Source organism: Semicossyphus pulcher, unplaced genomic scaffold, assembly GCF_022749685.1.
Source record: "Semicossyphus pulcher isolate SPU_LCO1_2020_fin unplaced genomic scaffold, fSemPul1.0.p SCAF_11, whole genome shotgun sequence".
Taxonomy (NCBI): domain Eukaryota; kingdom Metazoa; phylum Chordata; class Actinopteri; order Labriformes; family Labridae; genus Semicossyphus; species Semicossyphus pulcher.
This window is the reverse complement of record NW_027211615.1, coordinates 12,756,964-12,775,855: the sequence shown is the minus strand read 5'-3', so window position 1 is coordinate 12,775,855 and position 18,892 is coordinate 12,756,964. Positions and strand designations below refer to the sequence as shown.

The window sequence follows — 18,892 nt, the reverse complement described above, 5'->3', positions numbered from 1 at the left end:
GCAACTAATAAGTTAAACACGCTGGTCCCGACATTCCTCAGGTCTCGCTGTACAGTACCCGCTGTACAGTACATCTGTGTTTACGTGAGGTTTTAGAAACAGGCTGGATTATCCCACCTGTGTCCTACCATGACTGTGTGACCCTGCAGACCTGACCTGCTGACTCAGTGATCAGAACAGCTGATGCCAGAGTTAATTATATGTTGTTTAAAAGTACACACAGTACATGACAACACAGAGAGTACATTATGACAAGCTGTGATTGCTTAACAGGGCTGGACGAACCCACTAGAGGGCCCCCAGGACAAGAATGACCCTTAAGTGAGTGATCAGTAATTAGTTCATTGTACAGTATGTGCACATTATAACACACTATAATGTAGTTAGGGTAGATATAAGGGTTCATTGTCCTCCTGTGGGCATGCATAAGTGAAGCCTGTTCATTATAAGGCAAATACGATCAATAGGATTGATTAGGGACATTGGCAACCAGGGCCATTTAGACTGTAAATAACCACTGTACAGATACTGTGGGAATACACATCCCAGAAAAGGGTCTCAAATGGACAGTTGACCCACTGATGACCTTCAGGGTCAAAGGTCATTGACCTTCCTGTTGACAGGCGACGGACACGTCCTAACAGCCAGGCGTGGTTTGTGTCAGCTGGCACTGATGAAGAGCTGACACCAAACCCATGAACACAGAGTACAATCTAATTATGTGTGTGTTTTTAATACACACTGTTTTCATTATATCTGTGTGTTTCTGTTTGTATTTCCTGTAAGTTCTTACACATGTAACAAGCTACTGACTTACAGTTGGACATTGTAAGGGGAATATGAGGGCCTTTGAATCAGGTGAGTGGTCTTAACAGCAGCTAAATCGAGGCTATTTTGAGAGGTCAGCCCACCAGCATAATGTGTCATTTGTTTCCCCTGGCGTCAGAGGTCTGAGAGAGAGAGAGAGAGAGAGAGAGAGAGAGAGAGGGAGAGCAGTCCATGACTTCTTGTATAACATATTACATTCACACTCATTCATTCATTGCCCAAACAGGAAGAACTCTGGAACACACAGACATTACTGTTAAACAGAGCTAAGGATTTTATTTAACACAAAAAGCACTGTTTACTGTAAATAAAAGATCATCATCATCAAGATTTAAAATACAATGATCCATCTGTATTCATGTCACAGATGCCTGAATACAGTTTTGACAGGATTTAAGTGACGAGTTGACTGGAAGTTGAAAACAATGTAACAGAAGAAAGAGAAGAGTTTGACCTGAATCTCAGTTTTTTTTCAACTACGACTGTATAACTATTTTAACAAGACTTAGATTTACAAGGTATGCCTGTGTGTCTTTCCATGAGATACAACTTTAAGTATCCAGAGGGAAACCAAAGGGAAAACATATTAGGAAATAATGCAAATATCGAACATCAACTATCAATAAGAAGTAAATCAGAAATACCCTGATGGGAAAATATTATGACGAGTAAACAGTCATAAGTACATCCACTTAAGTAAATATACATATAACATATTTGAAGTCTTTCCAATGTCCAACTACCATACTAAACTATTTCTCAACATGTTGGAGTGAAATATTGCCCTTTTTTTATGTCGCTGCATTTCTATATAGATCTACAATAAATGAGCAATAGATTTTACATAAACAATAAACATTTTTGTAAAATATGATGGATTGTCAAAGATTAAACTGAGAATGAAGTGGTTAAAATGGAAACATCTTTAAGAAAAGTGACTCCAGGAATGAGTAAAATAATGTAAAATTGCTTATTTTGCTGACTCACATATTTATGCTACTACTATAGAAGGTTTTACTTGTAGGTGAGTATTTTTACATTGCTTCATTGTCACTTAGAAGTTACGAAGCAGTATCTGAATGACATAATAATAGGCTATACAGGAAGCCTATGCATTACTATATACAGTATTTCTATACTCGTATACTCGTATATCCTGGGAACTGCAGAGTGTTTCAGTGTGTGAACAGCTTCTAAATATCCCTTTCCGTGTATTTTCAGCCCCCTGATAATTCAGATTATGAAAAAATACATTATTTTGCATAAATACGTAACTCAGTGCTTGCACTGGCCTGAGATGAGACGTATGACCCTTCCTCCCACTGCCATGGCAACTTCAAGGAACCGGAGCGGAGGGGGGGATGTGGGCGGAGCCACGCTCTGAGGTCCAGGTGGTCGAGCCTGCGTAAAAACGCACCAAACACTTACGAAGAAGTGAGCGTCATTAAAAATAACAGCTCGATCCCTCCAGCTCCTGGTACCTCTATGAATGAATAATCTGGCTTCAAAGACACACTCCTGGATCTGCAGCTTCAGCGGCGCGTCGCAGAAAAACGGACAAAACGGGTGCGAAGGATTCAGGGGAAACTTTTAGACTTTTTTTTAACCAAAGAAGGCAACTTTTCCCAACAGGAGCAAGACGGCTTGTTCCGGCGACAAGTGGAGCTATGTTCAAGAAAAGCAAGAGCAAAGTGCTGGTGGATTATGCGTCAGAGGAAGACGACATGTCCTGGCACTATCATCACTCCTACAAGGTAAGGAGACGGATGGAAAAACAATCCACTGCTAACAATGAAAGTCAGGGATGTTGGGTGTTTTTTCCTGAACAACGGGGTTAAAGATGGCAAAAATGACAATGTATAGCTCTAGGAAAATGTTTCACCTGTTATTGGTCTTTTTTGTTGTTGTCAGGAATTAGAGTCAGGAGTTCAAAGGGAGCAAAAAGAAGGTTTTTGTTATGTTAGCACCTGTTTGAAGAAAAAAATGTCTGCCTTCGTTTTGATGGATGTAGTCGGCCAACGTGTACATTAATTGATTAAAACTTGATGTAAATTATCGTAATTTGTCACAAGCCTGTTTTAACAGAGAATTCAAAAAGATATTTTTGGTTAGAGGACATTTTTGAGATTGTGAAGCAGAGGGGTGGAAGAGGAGGAGGACAGAGCTCAAACACAAAATGTCATGTCAGCTGAGGAGGTCAAAGTAGAGATAGCCCACTATCTACCCAGAGTAAATAAAACCATATATATTTTAGATGGATGCTGTAGAACTGTATGTAAATATGCATTTAAGATAGAAAAACATCTGTTTTTTTTTCTTTTGGAATATTGCTTTGTTACAAAAACATGAATCCATATGTACAGAACAGAAAAAGTTGCATTATATTTATATAGTTGGAAGTATTTTAAACCACAAACATTTGTGTCAACTTCAAACCTTCTTGTGTCCCAAAATTTGGTCTGACTGCACGTTTGCCAGAGAGAACGGCTCACGGCTGTCAGGATTAATGGATTTGTTTGTAATCTACTCTGTTATTGAAAAGAGAAAATGATAAACCCCAAGATACAAGCACACACACACATGCACTCACACACACTACAATTCCACATTCACATACACTCAGGTGAGCAGCAGCGTGTGAGGGCCTCTGTATCATCCTCATTAGCCTTTGCAAAGCAGCTGGGCTACGTCAAGGTGTTTGGGGGGTACACAGTGGGAGAATTCAAGATAAGACACACATAAACATAGACACACACACACACACACATATACAAGAAAAGGCCATCCAGCAGTCCTGTCTCGTAAGAAACATCAAGCTGACATGTTTATTTCTCCAGCTCTTCGAACTACCCTCTTCAGTGTAGGCTGTTTTTATCACAGGGAATGAGTAATATAACATTTGGGAGTCCTATTTTCTTCATTGTGCCTTGATTTACAATAATAATATCCTTGTTTGACAAACATAAGTCGTGTTGGAGTCAAAACAATGTACGCTTTTGGCAACTAATCAGTTTACAGTATGTGAGATAAAAAACTTCAACAGTCAATCCCTGCCATACAGCTATCACTGGAGTTATACATTTGTCTGTAGCCAATTGGAAAGCTCAACCGTCACCATTTCCCATCATTTTTCATCCACTGTTGTTATACTGTCAGATCTGTGACCCTCAGCTGTGTTTTATTGGCCCTTCTTAACTTTCACTCTGGGAACCGACGCATGTGGTCCTTACCCCTCAAGACCTGAATCGAGTTCAGTTTGGGACTATGTTTCCAGAGCTCAGCAGGACTGCTTTAGCGAAAAGAGCTGATCTAAGATCAGGGCAGCAACTTTCTCCTCTGAATTCCTGGGAGAGACATCAGGGAGGTCTCCTCCAGTCGCCATGGCAATAAAGTACATCCAGGGGTCAGGGGTCGGATCATAAAATGTCGTAAAAGGTAGAGGAGAGAGGCAGAGCAGGCATGGCGGTGGTACAGGATGAAGCAAGGATCAGAAGTTATGATAACGCAGTCTGGACATGCAGGATGTTCCTTCCCTCCTTCTAATCATAATATCTACAGCACACAGCGAGAGGGAAACATAGATCATCTGGAGCATGTTTGAGTCGCAGTCACATTGCACGAATACCTCCTTAGCCTCTTTAGAGATAATGACGTCATCAAAGATAAGAAATGGTCTGACTGAATAAGAAAAATTAGTAATGAGATTAAAGCTACATAACAGGAAATGTAAGTGGAAAGTCAGAGATATAAATAGGGAAATACGATTATAGATTATTTTCATTATGCTTTAATCTGCAGATTATTGTCCTGACTAATCAATGACTCATCCAACAATATAATCATGTTGTTGTTATGTCTAATTAGCAGTTCAAAACCAGTATATATAGAGGTCTGAGAACACAAACAAAAGCTGTAAGCAGTGTTTGTCTTTAGTGTTTGAATAATGATTTAAAAGATGAGTCGTTAATCAAAAATGTGAGTGTCAGTAAGGTTTCTTTTTGATTTAAACAGGATTAATCATGAAGATTTTCATTTAAATAAATGTCTGTTAAGTCATTATCTATCGCCGAATGAGGTAACAATGACGATTAAGCCTACGGCCCACTGATGAAAGCCTTTGCATTTGCAGTATTACATACTGGGTGTCTGGGGCGACTTTTGTAGAGGGGAATATATAGCACTGGAGCATCATGGGTAGGTTTCCCGCTTCCTCTAAAAGTCAAGGAAGAAGTTGAGATAAAATATACCACCTAGGCTTGTACAGCAAATGAACAAAAGATGGAAAAAATAACAGAAACAACTCACTTTTTATCCAAATTAATCAAATCATCTTGAGAATATTATGCAGTTGTCCTTTGTAATGTTCAACTTTCACCTTGTGGTGATGTTGTTTTGCACTGAAATACATTTTCAGGTTGTTGTTTTTTTTTTAACTTATGATCGCCCTCAGGAGGTTTCAGAGGTTTCCTGGAAAAGAAAACAACAACAGTCTGATCTGTTGAGTATTGGGCAAGAAGACCAAAGCAGTTCAGGTCAGGGGCAACAACATTTACTCTGATGGTACAGAAATAGAGCCCACACGTCAGCTTTTCCAACCATTATGGTCAACATGTTATGTTTATAGTCATTAAAAGATACAGTAGGTCCCTTTTTTGTGCTCCCTGTTATCTCTGTTAATGTTTTATGAACAGATGATTTACATGCCGTGCAAAGCAAATAGATTCGAACTGTACGTCGTTGTTACCCATAAAGACTCAGACAGAGACCAGCAGGCAGACAGACGGAGACAGACAGGTATAAAGGGATAAAACATCCATAGACACACAGGGGGAACAGCGGGAGAGCATGAAACGCAGGATTTGAAGTTAATATCTGTCCCCCCCTCCACAGTGCTCAGGGGCGACTACACTACAGGCCCTTTCTTTCTCACTACTCACTCTCTATTGAAGTTCAACAGGCTGTAAAAGGCAGCTGTGAGCTCGCAGGAGGTGCGTGTGTCTGTTTGTCTGTGGTTTAAAGCGCTAACGCACCTGAATACTTCAATAACAACACTGTAATCCTGCCATCGGGGCCCTCTTTGTGAAGTGGGATCACGAGAGTACCGATCAGGTCTGAGCAAAAACTTCAGACAACCTCACGTCTAAATCATTAGTGGTGAGGAGAATAAAGGTCAAGATTAGCTGATCCTCTGTTCAAGGAGGAGAGGGTTAGATATGGAAAATTAAACGTCTGTTAGCTTTGTCTTAAAAGTTCAAACCAAGTCATCATGACGCCAAAAATAATGCATTGATTGTTTGGTAAATGGTACTTATAAAGCGCCTTTCATGCAAGGCCACTAATCTGCTAAGCATTCACTCACTGTAGGCTATGGCTTTGGGAGCACTGGGTTTCAGTATTTTGCCCAAGGACACTTCGATGTGTAGACTAGAAGCTAGGAGCACTGGGGATCGAACCGCCAACTGTCCAATTGGAGGACGACCAACTCTAACTCTGAGCCGCTGCTGCCCCAAAGCAACATTTGTTTGCTTTATAACCTAGATTCAGGACAATAGCTGCGTCGCAATCTACGGGCTACAGCCTTCGAAGGAGGCAGTCCTCGGAGGATGCTCCATTCATAGCCTGCGTAGGCCGTTAAAGCCGAACTGAAATGAGATGGTCTGGTCTACCCTTGCAAATGCCGCTCCTGTCGCCTAGCAACAGGTAGCTAGCGGGATAACTAGCTAGCATAAGTACTGCACATAAGTTAACCTATTATTTTAAAGATGATTTGTTTGAAGGGCCCTTTCGTTTTCTTAAACATGTGTAACACTTGCTATTCGATTGAGATGAAACCAGAAACTTTTACATTTTAAAGTGTATTCCTCGGCCGTTTAAAAGCCTGCCAATTCATTTGAATTAGCGTAATGCATCTCGGGATATGATGGGCCGCGAAGGATGCACCAGATGGATCCTTTGCGGCTGGGGAAATGGAGGACGCATTTGTAGGCTGCATCTGAAGGAGCCTTCGAATTGGGACAGCCTTTGATGCGTTTCTGTGACGCAATCTACCTTCAAATACGGCCTGCGAAGGCTGCTGCCGCTGGATTGGGACAGAGCAAATAACACTATCAAACCTGTATATACGTAGCTGCAGTTATGAGCTGCTTAGCTTAGCTTAGTGTAGCGTAGTACAAAGACTGGAAACAGGTGCAAAAAGCTAACAGGCTGTCTCCAATGATTTCATGAAGTTACTGCTTGGCTTGTAAGACCACAGTTTGACAATTTTACAGCAATAAATGAGATATGGAGTGTCAATTAGTACGCTTTTCAGATGCTAGTCATCTTCAGACAGAGGCTGCTTTCATCTCAGAGTCTTTAAACCATAATTGCTAGCAGCGGTGGAGGAACTATTCAGGTTGTATTTTCCAACTAAGAAATATAAAGAAATTCTCATAGAAACCATATCTTACACTTTTTGAAAATAATACTGAGGGTATTAGCTACAAAAGTAGCTACTTTAGGCTATTTGAATGATGTGCACAAGGCTTGCAGTGTGGGTAACAGTGTGAAATAACTCCCAAGTAGGAATAACAGGAGGTTTTCCGTTTTTTTTTTGTTTTTGTTTTTTTTACAGTTTTGCCGACATTGCCTGAATGCAAAAAGAGACAAGCTAGCAGTTTTCAGTCTTTATGCTAAGCTAACGTAACAATCTCCTGGCTGTGTAGCTTCAAGTCCAGCGTACGTATGTGAGTGTGGTATCAAACTTCTCATCTAACTCTCCTCAAAAAGAAAATTAATCAAATTTCTGTAAATGTTAAACTACCCCTTTAAGTGTATTAGTTCTAGTGTTATCAATCATTCTATGCTAGTGAAGTGCAGCAGCAAAATCATTGTCTGTGCCCTTTTGGCTTTGGAGAATGTGAATCTGTTGTTCTGCTGTTGATTAGCAGTGGCTTTTGGAAACTACTGTTGGTGCTCTGGTATTAAAATTCACTGTGCGTCTTTATTGCCTAGTAATCTGGCGTTTAAAAGACAACACTGAGCTGAAATTTACACACTCACACACAGACTCAGGCAAAGAGGGAGAGAGAGACAGACGGAGAAAAAAAATGGCCCCCTGAGGTGTGAAAGCAGAACTCTGGCTTTCTGTTGTTAGGAACGTTTTTTTCCCGAAACACTACGCTCTCTCCCCCTGAGTCTCCCCTCACTCTCTCCCTCTTGTCTCTAATGCTTTTACACTCCAACAGTAGTCCACAATCATATGTGTGAGTGTGTCTTTGATCAGCTCAGGTGGTAGAGACCCAGCAGACTTTGCTCAGACATGTCCGACCACCGTTTCTCCTCCTCCTCTCTCTCTCTCGCAGAGTCGTTAGATGTTAGAAGTTCTTACAGCTTTGATCATTTTACAGTAAATCTGGCTCCACTTCAGTAATCTCGGGCTCAGCTGCACATCTGATCACTTCTGATCTTTATGATTGAAGTCAAGTCGTAAATCTTTCTAAGCAAAGTGTAAGTCCATGACAGCGTTGGATATTGTTCAAAATTTTATTTAAGCCAGATTGAAGACAAAACCAGAATACATTCAATTTAATGAACCTGTTAGACTCAAGGTTCTGTAAGCCATATGTATTAATAAAAATGTAGCTAGATTTAATAGATTTATGTGTCTACAGCGGTGTCTCAATTCAGGGGCTACATCTTTCAAAGGGCACAGTCTCCGAAGGCTGCATAATTCGTAGCCTGCGTAGACTGCAAGGCCAAACTGAAATGAATTGCAGTTGCCTAGCAACAGTTAGCTAGCTGGCTAACTAAACTAACGAAACGTAACTTAACCTATTATTTTAAAGATAATTTAAAGTATCAAGGCCCCTTTCTTGTTTTAATATTTGTATCGCTAGCCAAAGCTGTATGGTGTGGGGCCTTTTAAATGCTTTACCATCCCTTTGCTCAGGGACAAGACTTTACTTCAGGCTTTCATGTTTTTGCTTTCAAGTCTGGAATAAAATCTTGAGGGAGTCAAGTGACTGTAATTAAATTAGATCAACTTTATTGTCATGATACTTGCGTACAACAAAACTAAGGCTGCTTTGAAGGCAGGTGCAATATGAAGAAACTGTAACATAGCATAGTATGTGAAATTATTTCAAAGGCAAGTGTCAGAACTCTCAGTATACATTGACCAGTATTACTTTTATTAGATAGTACCTAAAAAACAAAGCAACAAAGGGCCTCACATAGAATAATAAAAGAACAATGAAAATGTAACAAAAATACATCATACAAAGGATATATGCTACACAGGAAAACGCCCGGAAATGAGGCACAATGGAACCAAAATAGCTCCTCCTATACACACATATGGCGTCATGCAAAGAACATGAAAGCAGGTCATGAATTTGTTTCTCTTATGTTTAAATTTAAGCTCAGCAACTTTCCCTCATCTTTCCCAGTCATCCATCCACCCATCTATCAATCCATCTCACCCTTCAAACACACCATGTTTACTTTCCAGCTTTAAAAAAGGTTCCCTCTCTTTTACAGGAAGGCCTGCACACGCTCGGCACACACTGTTTGTGTTGTGTTTGGAGGGTTGCTATTTGTGTTAACTCACTGCTTCTGTATGTGTGTGTGTGTGTGTCTCAGGACAAAGACGTAGAAGGAGAGGAAGAGGAGGAGGAAGCTGTCACTGCAGTATCTAAGGTAAACAACACAACCAGACACAGACACAAACACACTATCTGTACACATTCGAGTCTGCTCTTGTGCTCTAATCATCTTACACATTGATTTTATTCATATGCTCACAGTATGGATTGTATGACATCACACTCATGGCTGTGTGACCCTAAAAAAAATCAATTTTACTGTCTGATGACTACAAAGTGTTTAACGTGGAGCTGAGTTAAAGCAGCAGGAGGGTCAGAGGACTGCAGTGTTTATCTGTAAACACGCCAGCCGTCAGCTGTCATCCCTCCTTTATCTTTAATCTTATCACTGGAAAACTGTCGTGTTTGTTGTTGTGACACATGTGTGTGTACTTTTACTGTTATCCTAATCCTAAAACGCACAGTTTGAACGTCTAGGGTGAGTCACTGCAGTTTGGTATAAGGATTTAAAGGACGATGATGGATTATTACAACTTGGATTCTTTCTGTTGCAATGTTGTACTTGTGAATCAGTAGACAGTGCAAGAAAAGATGATTTTACAGGTTTTTAACAAAGCTTTTGTCATAGGAAGTTAAGCTAACTCAAACTAACTTAAGAAAACATTTAATCAAACAGTATATACCATCCAAACTGTGTGTCTTAAAGTGATAGTTCGGATTTTTGGACACCAAGTTGTATGAAATACTTGCTAGTAGTGTAGTGGATGCGAAGCTATAAGCTTACTCACCGAGTCCCGTGGTTGGAGTTCTGGACGGTTCCGAACGTAGAATAAGTAGTTCCGGCGAGATGCCAGGGTCGTGAAAACCTGTCAGAGGGCAAATGTTTGATATTTTGTACCGACAATACTCTTTAGAACAAGGATGAAAACATGTTAGCAAGCTAAGATATTAGCATTTGGTATAGAGTTAAAAGATGTCACAAGATATGATCACATCTGACAAGACTCTTCATTAAAATGCTGTTAAAATACATTTCATTAAAACATCCAAATATACTGTAAATCATAAAAATAGTATGCCCAAATATGTCAGACATAATACCTGACAAACATTGGCTAACTGAGTGTTTTGGTTATTTCTCACTAACGCTAAACTGCAAGACTAAACACTTAAACGTACATATTTCTCGATGTGCACATATTTATTTAGGCTAAATCATACCTATATTTAAAAAAAAAAAAATTCAATTTTTAAATAGTTTTTGTCAGCTTAAACACATTTGGCAAAAACAAACAACAAAAAAAACAGAGGGACACTAGGTGCTAATGGTAGCAAGGTGTTAAACTCCAGGCGAATGCCAGGTGCTCATGAAGGCTAAACAGTAAACTGTCAAGGGAGGAAAGCCACTGGGTTTTCTTGAGGCACACTTTGACCGAGCCAAGGACTTAGTTTAAAATGCCTTTATTGAATCAGGGCATCTCTCGTAAAAAAACATAAAAAGCAAAGAAATAGGAAGGAAGGAAGAGTCATGAAAAGAAAATACATATTTTGTTTTAATGTCACAGCTTGTGTTGCTGCTGTAACTTCCAATGAACCAATCTACATGTTACAGTCTTTACTAGCTGAGACATTAATAGAATTTAAAAAATGCAAGCTGATTAAGATATTAGCACTAATATGAAACTACTAAGTAACAAGATTTCAGACAGCACTTCGTGATGGATTTATGAATGGGTTTGTAACCTAATCCAGAAATTGGTAAACAATTAATTACTGACTATTGAATGTTTTAAACTCAGAAGTTCAGGTCAAGTCTGTTTTTACGGAAAGTAGGTCATAGTGAATCTGGTGGAGAAAGATTCTTGTGGTCTTTGTGTGTACATCAACTTATCTGCATCTGTGCTAACTCCAAACTGTCTGTGAGAGATTATGTGCTGTGTCCTTATTCATGACAGATATGTAACATCTTAAGTCTTTACTCAAAGGTGTGATTGTGTCTGAATTCCTCTGACCGCTAAAGCTCCAGTGTAAACCTCAAACACTCACAGTGCATTGTGTTTGAACCCTGGCTGCCTCTCTGCTGTATGTGTAACTACTGTAGGTGACTCAGTTCACAGGACGTATTTCACGACCTGTCCTGTTTTGTGAGGATAAGAGTGGTCGTGCTGGAGAAGGGAAGGAAACGCAGCATTCTTTCGAGGAGCTGGGTCTTTTGGATGGGAACAATCACCGTGGAAGAAAAACAAGGCTGAAAATAGCCGCAGACTGCTCCGACACTGTGGAGGGCAACAATTCGTCCACCGTCGGTCGCTTTATGCTCATATTAGGACACACAAAGTGCAGAGTCCAGGATGTGGAGGCTACTCTTTCACTGTGAAAGGCTCATTTTTGAATGGAGGAAGTTTTATTTCACAGAGCTGTATAGCCAATTTACAATTCATACTAGCTAAAAAAAAACACAACTTGCTAAAACATTGTTGATAATTAATTTTTTATGCAACTCAAATATTTGATTTTGATTTAGCTTGGCGTGTAAATTGCGCACCCCATGTACAGACACACAGCCCTCAAGCAGCGTCCCCGGGTTCAGCTCTGACCCTCTGCCCTTTGCTGCTTGTCATTACCCACCTTATCTTACCTCATTTTGACTATCCACTATCCTACTCAATAAAGAAATAAAATTAAAACTTTTTTTTTTAAATAGAGGCAGTTTGACAGAAGAAAATAAACAGGTGTCCAATAAACCAATCAACTCACATTTATGCAGGTTCTTGCGATGCATTGTTGAGATTTTGGAGCTGTGCATGCTAGCTCCAATGCAAGCTATGGTCACCCACAACACCCCTCTCTTGTGTCTGTCCGCAGAGACGTTTAAAGATGATTTAAGGCTAAAATGTAACTTAATCATTAAAAAATGACATAATCAAAAAAGCAATTACAAGGAAACGCTATGAACGTGATTCTCTGAACCTCAGCAAGTGGATAGAAAAAGTTAAAGAAATCTTTGTAATGGAAATTATGACTTTCTCTTGAAGACTTGAAGGAGCAACCTTCTCCAGTAAAATGAGCGCAGGGTTTTTCAGACCTGGGAAGACCTGCTTTTAGATGTCAGTTCTCTCTTTTCCCATTGCCAGTGAAGTATACTCCTGTCGATCTCTTTTCTGCAGCGCCACCGTCTACTAACGTGCCGGAAACAGGGTTAGTAAACAGTGAAGATGTTACGGTGGTTAGGTCTTTATTGTATCCATTACTCAGTCAGTCTGCTTATCAAACTCAGCGCAGACAAATTTGGAGCAATGTTTGAGCGCTGCTTGGACGGAGACGGGCGCAATTTGTAGCTGAGATCACAAGAAGTCGCAGAAGTTACAGACGGAGCATAGCATCGTGCCAGTATAAGGGGCGGACATTAGCGTGTTGACACAGGTTTTGTATTCCCATCAATGCCGATTGGAGCCGAGGCGATAACTACCCGGGTCTGAATGCAGATTGTAGCCTTTCCCACTAAGCAAAAAAAAACGGGTGTTTGCTGGTTTTTTGACGGGTGGGAAAGGGTATTAAGTAATGAAAGAAATTAACAGACTATGTTACAGAGGAGGAGGAAGCTACCTTCTTGTGACTCACTTTGGACAATAGTGGACTTTTGACATGATATATGAAGATTTTTCTCCTGCTAAAGTGACCCCCAAAGGTGTTAATTTACTAAATCAAAAGAATAAAAAAAATACACGGTGTAAAGCTGTCAGCCCATTTATCCAATACCTGAAGCTTGACCTGGTTTCTGATTCCCACAATTAGTAATATTTCCAGACTCGAATGCCTCTTTAATCTCCCAGTTTCCATCTATGGGGCACGAATGGAAGAATTTGGTCCAATAAGAGCTCTATTGTTCTGCCAGGCGAGGAGCTGTAGGTAAAGCTCCCCCACACAGCGGGCCTCTGTGAGCTGCTTGGTTTACCTCCTTTTTGGCGGGAGAGATTACCGGCCACTGAGCTGCTTTGGATCCAGAGGCCCTGAGGTTAAAGCTGAGCAGAATGGTGAATAGGCAGGCCTCTGTATGTGCTCACATGCATGCACAGATACAGCTGGAATTTAGTACACACACACACACACACATACATGAGCTCAATCTGTTTTGGCATCTCCGGTTTCTGCTCTGTAGAGCTTAAACCGCAGCAAATCTGATCCACGGTTTACACTTGACGGCGCAGAGGAAACAAGAAGCAGAGAGAGGAACGAGGCAGATAGAGACGGGGTGTTGAAATAGCTGAGACTAATTTTTGGAATATTTTTAGATGATAAAAAACTGCATGAAACTGGCAGCGTTTTGCCCCGAGGCATGTTCATGGAAGATAAGAGAAGAGACGAGGAGGATTTGATTTGTCGTTTATCAGCAACAGTGCCTGTCTCCTCTTGAGATACCAAAGATTGGTTTACACATCCATCAAACGCCACACAGTTTTGAATGTAAGAAAGTCTTCCTGTGTGTGTTACAGAAAGCACAAACTCTTTTAAGTTCATGTTATCAAAACTGTGTGATTCTGAAGCTTGATCTCAGACGTGACGACAGATTCTATTATATGTGTTCCTGTTTGGTTTGAGAGACGGCAGCTTTCATATTCGTGTTGTTTGCTTGTTGTAGCTGCTTTCACATCCTCTGACCTCGACACAGAGAGCCAAACAGGAGAGATGAAACGTATGTGTTGGTGTTTGAATTGAGCACATCCTCGATAGGTAAAATATAGAAACAAAAGAAGCATGGGTCGATAAGGTCGGATGCATTCATTAAATAAAGTTCAGATAGATGTTTTGCTAACGGTGAAGCAAAGGCAGGCACGGATGTGGAAGAAGTAAACGTTATGACCTTGACAATTGACATTGGGAATTCTTCCCAGACACGGAGAGAAAGGGAGCCAAAACGTGTTGTATAATCGCTGTGGAGGGCGGTGTCAATCTGTGCTGGGTGGAGAGCCGTAAGGGCAAAGCAATGCCACCCAAACTCCTTCTAGTCCCTGGTATGGTTTTTCTCAAAGGAAAGTTTGACATTTTGGCTTTTAAGTTTTCTTGCTAAAAGTAAGAAGGGAAGTGTGAAACCAGTTTTATGCCTGTAAAGCAAATATGCAGCTTTAGCTAGCTGACGGTTAGCTTAGCTAAACACAACATGTAAAAACAGAGGGTCACTGCTTAGCTAACTGAGTGTGACTAGTTGTGGAGTAACTTCTGGACAAGAAACAATACATAACTGCAAAATCATGTGCAAATGTTAAAATGTTAAACAAAATATAACATAAGTTCGGGAGCATTAGCAGTGCAAGTAGGCAGACTGTAGCTGTTTTCCTGTAGATGCTAAATGGTTAGCTTAAAGTGATACTATTGATACAACCAGCTTTGGGCTTGTTCAAAGACTGTTAGGAGTTAATGTCCAGACAAGAATTAGTGAGAGAAGATACTCCCCTGTAAAAGCACAAGCTAAATTTTAAGCTAAATTTTAATTGGATTTTTGTGCCGAACAAAATAGAAACATAGGCTTCATTTGTATTTATGCTTATATCAGGGTCACAGTTAACATCAGCAACAAGTGCAGGTGTATTTCACAGCTTACTCTGATCGATGAATATAACGTTTTGCTGGGCTGAAAGTTTTGCACGGTCTCTAGCTCAGTTCTGGTTTTTGTAAAGGCTAAGCTAACTACCGACTGTAATAGTTAGTTAGCTTAGCCACACAGCTATCAAAGTGGTGTCAGTATTCTACTGCCTAACCCAAGGAGAGTGCACTTCATTAGTTTGAGCCAGAGAAGCCTAAAAAAGAAATTCAAAAAATGCACATTCATCTATCCGAACTTAAGGCTGCTTTACTAAATTCCTCTGAAGTTGACTTTATAAAACCGTGCTCTTGAAAGGGGAGCATAAATCACTCCAAAAATATGTATCAGAGATAACAAGCTAACATGCAGCAGGTGAGGTGAATCAGTTTAGCTCTGCGAGTCGTGATAAAAACCCTCTTTTGTCTATTGTTTCCTGTCAGGAGGCCAAGGTGAAGAAGATCATGTCCAAGAAAGAGAGGAGGGAGAAGAAGATGTTCTCCTCTAAAGACGACGAGCACTTCTTGTTGACCGGAGTCAAGCTGACTGACCGCAGAGGGTAAGATTGCACAATAACTTCATTTTGACATATATTGGCCTGCGTACTCAGTGTTTTTACATCCTAAGCATGTGAGTAAGATTATCTTCATCCCATGATGGGGATATTATATTTTAAACCTTCTTTAAGTGTGTGTGTGTATGTGTGTGTGTGTGTGTGTGTGCCTGTGTTGTCCACTCAGTTTGTAGTTGTATAGCGGACCCTCTAGACCAGAAACAACCCTTACAAGTTTATGTATCAATAACTTCAAAGATTCCTGATCATGAGTGACCTTTTGAATATAAGCTTAATGGTTTTCTTTTTGGTGGTTTTCAACCTTTAACAAAATGTCACCAAGAAATCAAATAAACGTTCCCTGAAATTTAAACTGCTCCTTTAAGTGCATTTAGCTCATCATAAGGATTTTTAATTGACAAACATTTCAAAGATATAGGCTTGTTTTTAAGAATACACTTATATTAACTTGTCACCACTAACTCTTACTACATTTTAACTGACAGCTTTGTCATTACCACGTGTTTTACGACGATACAATCTCCGTTATTTTTACGTTCAATAGTACCGAAAGGTACCGAAGCTTAAATCCCCCCCAGATATACAGTGAGCTTATTAACCTGCAATCGAAAGAGAGAGAGAGCAGCTGTGGTCGAGCGACATAGACAGGAAATGAAGAGAGCGAGCGCCGTTAATGTTAATAAAGTAGTGAAACTTAATTAGGTACACCTAGCTAAGCCGTCAGTTTTAACCTTAAAATAACAACAAAATATAGTTTGGTTTTCATTGCCATTTTTTCACGGAGGTAACGATATGACTACAGTATATTGAGCTTTGGACTGCATTATATTGCGAGGTGTTCTAATGTTTTGTCACACCCATGAAGGAGGCAGAATATTAGATCACATTTTAATATAATGCAATCCCAAACAGCACAGGGTTGTTTAGCTGGATTGCACTTGATTGTACAGGTTGTCAGTGGTGTTTTATTGTGCAGGTGTAGCTAATTGAATGGAAAGGGAATGTAGTTTAAAATCAGTTGAGGAGGATCCTGACATTGTCACCTTTTTATTAATACATTTTTACAAATACTGGTTATATGTTACTTTGCTGCATGTAACTACTAGCATGTGAGATGTGTGTCAGACCTGCCCAGTTAATTACATCATTGTATGGGGGAAATACTCAGGAGGCATTTATGGTCAAATGTGTAGCAAAAATGTTTACAAACTTGACTTTAATAATAGTCACGTACAGCCACTTGTGTTTATGTATAAGAAGGAGCTCATTTGCCAGCAGTTATTTACTTCCATCCTTTCAGGAAGTGAAACATGTATGAAGAGGAAAACCTTAATGAATCCCCCCTGTGTGACAAACAACCGGGGATTCCTATATAACGGCCTTTAGTCTCCAGTGTATAGATATGGCAACACACCCAGTCTGTTGCATTTATAGTTAAGATGTGAGGTGTTAACCCTTTCTCTCCCTCTTCCTGTTTTTTCTCCAAAGGTCTCACAAGAAAATCAAGGACGACGAGAAGGAGAAGGAAAAGAAGGACAAACCAGAGAAAGGCCACTGTTTCTGGGAGAGCGTCACCATGACGATGAGGCAGATCTCACCTGCGAAAAAGCTGGAGAAGATGGAGGGCTGGGAGCCGCCTCACCTGGCCAACTCAACTGAGACTGTGACTCAGGAAGCCACAGGGGACAAGAGCAAGAAAGCGGACTTGCCGGCGTCTTTCCCTGACTCTTTAAACCTCCCGGTGGAAATTGCTTCCTGGGGTGGGCAGGGGCTTGAGGAGGACTCCTCCCGCTACGCTAACCTGACGGACTCCAAGGATTCTGCCGCTGCGATCACGTGGACGGCCCGCGCCAAAGTCAAGCTGGCCGGCATCAGCAGGATGAGCAGAGGGATTGTGTCAGAAGGCGCGTGGGAGGGGTTCAAATAGTAACCCTCCCTTCTTTCCTTTATACCATCAATTTTAAGGACAAAGACATGAACGGGTGTTATAGTCAACTGGTCTTGAGATACCCTGAACATGACATGTGAAGTTTGTCCTTATTATTTCAGCTTTGAAGTCCTTGAAGGCAACACTTGTCAGTTTTATCAATGGGCTTTTTTGGCAGGACTGCCATTTTTAAAACACTGACTTAAGCCTTAAACTACTGTACCATTTTAACTGTGATATCCACTGGCCTGGCATTTAGATATTTTATATTGCCAATAAATGAGAAGAGTGATTTCCATGTAAATATTATGATAGAGAGATCAATGAATATGCAAACCTGCTACTGAAGATTTTGTGTTGGATTTCACTTCCTTAAACTTTATGCAGTCGCAGCATCTGGGTGATAAAATGTGAGTTGAAGCCTTAATTTTTTACACCATTAATGGGTTTAAAATCTGTGCAATCAAGAAACAACGTATGCAATGCTTTTGGAATCTGCTTGCGTGCGTGCGTGCGCGCGTGTGTGTGTGTGTGTGTGTGTGTGTGTGAAAAAGATAAAAGCAGAGAGAAGTGAGTTAGTGGACGGACATGCACGATCCATGAGAGCTCTGCGGAGGGGATTTAAAGTTCTGTTGTGTTGGAAGAATGTAGAGGCAATAGACAAAATCAAAGCCTCCACAAAGATGTTTGAAGCTGAAGCAGAATAATGTTTGTGAATTTTGCAGTGATGAAAACTCCATGCACCTTTTCAAGTGCCTTACATCAATAAGATGGCATCATGTGTTTGTTGTATATTTGAACTAGACCAAATCGTCCTGCTGCACTCATCACAATGTCTATACAGGTGCAGGCGGGTCATCCCAGCATGCACCTGTGCTGCACCATCCATCAGGACACTTCCTGGTTTCCACCTCTTAGCTTCACCAGCAGGAGCAGAAGAAGTGTGCGTCTGCTGCGTTATAAAACTTAGATTCTGTTTAAACATCTGTATATTGTGCTGGATTGAGACGATGTAGAGTATTTTCATCTCCACAATGATCTAGTTTTTCCTTTTAGGTGAATGAGAAACTGCTTTCTTTTCTGTTTTTCTGAATTAGTTTGCTACTGGAGTTCTGCTTCACTGCAGCCAGATGTGTACACAGATGCAGGTCCACTTTCAAGGACGCCTGTATCCTGTATTTATTCACTTGAAAGGCTGGGACACATTTTCTCAAGCAGAATAAAGAATTAGTCAGAAAGTTTGACTCTACTTCTTTCAACACTTTGAAATGAGGAACAAATCAACACCTTTGATTTATGGTGGTCTTTTCTTTTCACAGATGGTTTTTAAAACAAACTACCCAAGGATTCAGCGAGGGTTTAAAGCGAGCCAGAGACATGTAAAAGTTACTTTACAAACA

At 40.5% G+C, this 18,892-nt stretch overlaps 1 protein-coding gene across 1 annotated transcript; it reads left to right on the top strand.

Moving 5' to 3' along the window:
- Nucleotides 1-2,290: 2,290 nt before the first annotated feature.
- Nucleotides 2,291-18,730, top strand: LOC138585204 (testis development-related protein). The gene is made up of 4 exons (XM_069657490.1): nucleotides 2,291-2,582; nucleotides 9,451-9,507; nucleotides 15,435-15,550; nucleotides 17,054-18,730. Exons 1-4 carry the CDS (start codon nucleotides 2,496-2,498, stop codon nucleotides 17,490-17,492), a joined length of 699 nt encoding a protein of 232 aa, XP_069513591.1. The 5' UTR covers nucleotides 2,291-2,495; the 3' UTR covers nucleotides 17,493-18,730.
- The last annotated feature ends 162 nt before the right edge of the window (nucleotides 18,731-18,892 follow it).

Excerpts from the sequence above, each read along its gene's own strand:
- LOC138585204 (XM_069657490.1), top strand. The coding sequence starts at position 2,496 with ATGTTCAAGAAAAGCAAGAGCAAAGTGCTGGTGGATTATGCGTCAGAG. Across the intron at positions 2,583-9,450 it reads ACTATCATCACTCCTACAAG|GACAAAGACGTAGAAGGAGA; the intron begins GTAAGGAGACGG and ends TGTGTGTCTCAG. Across the intron at positions 9,508-15,434 it reads CTGTCACTGCAGTATCTAAG|GAGGCCAAGGTGAAGAAGAT; the intron begins GTAAACAACACA and ends GTTTCCTGTCAG.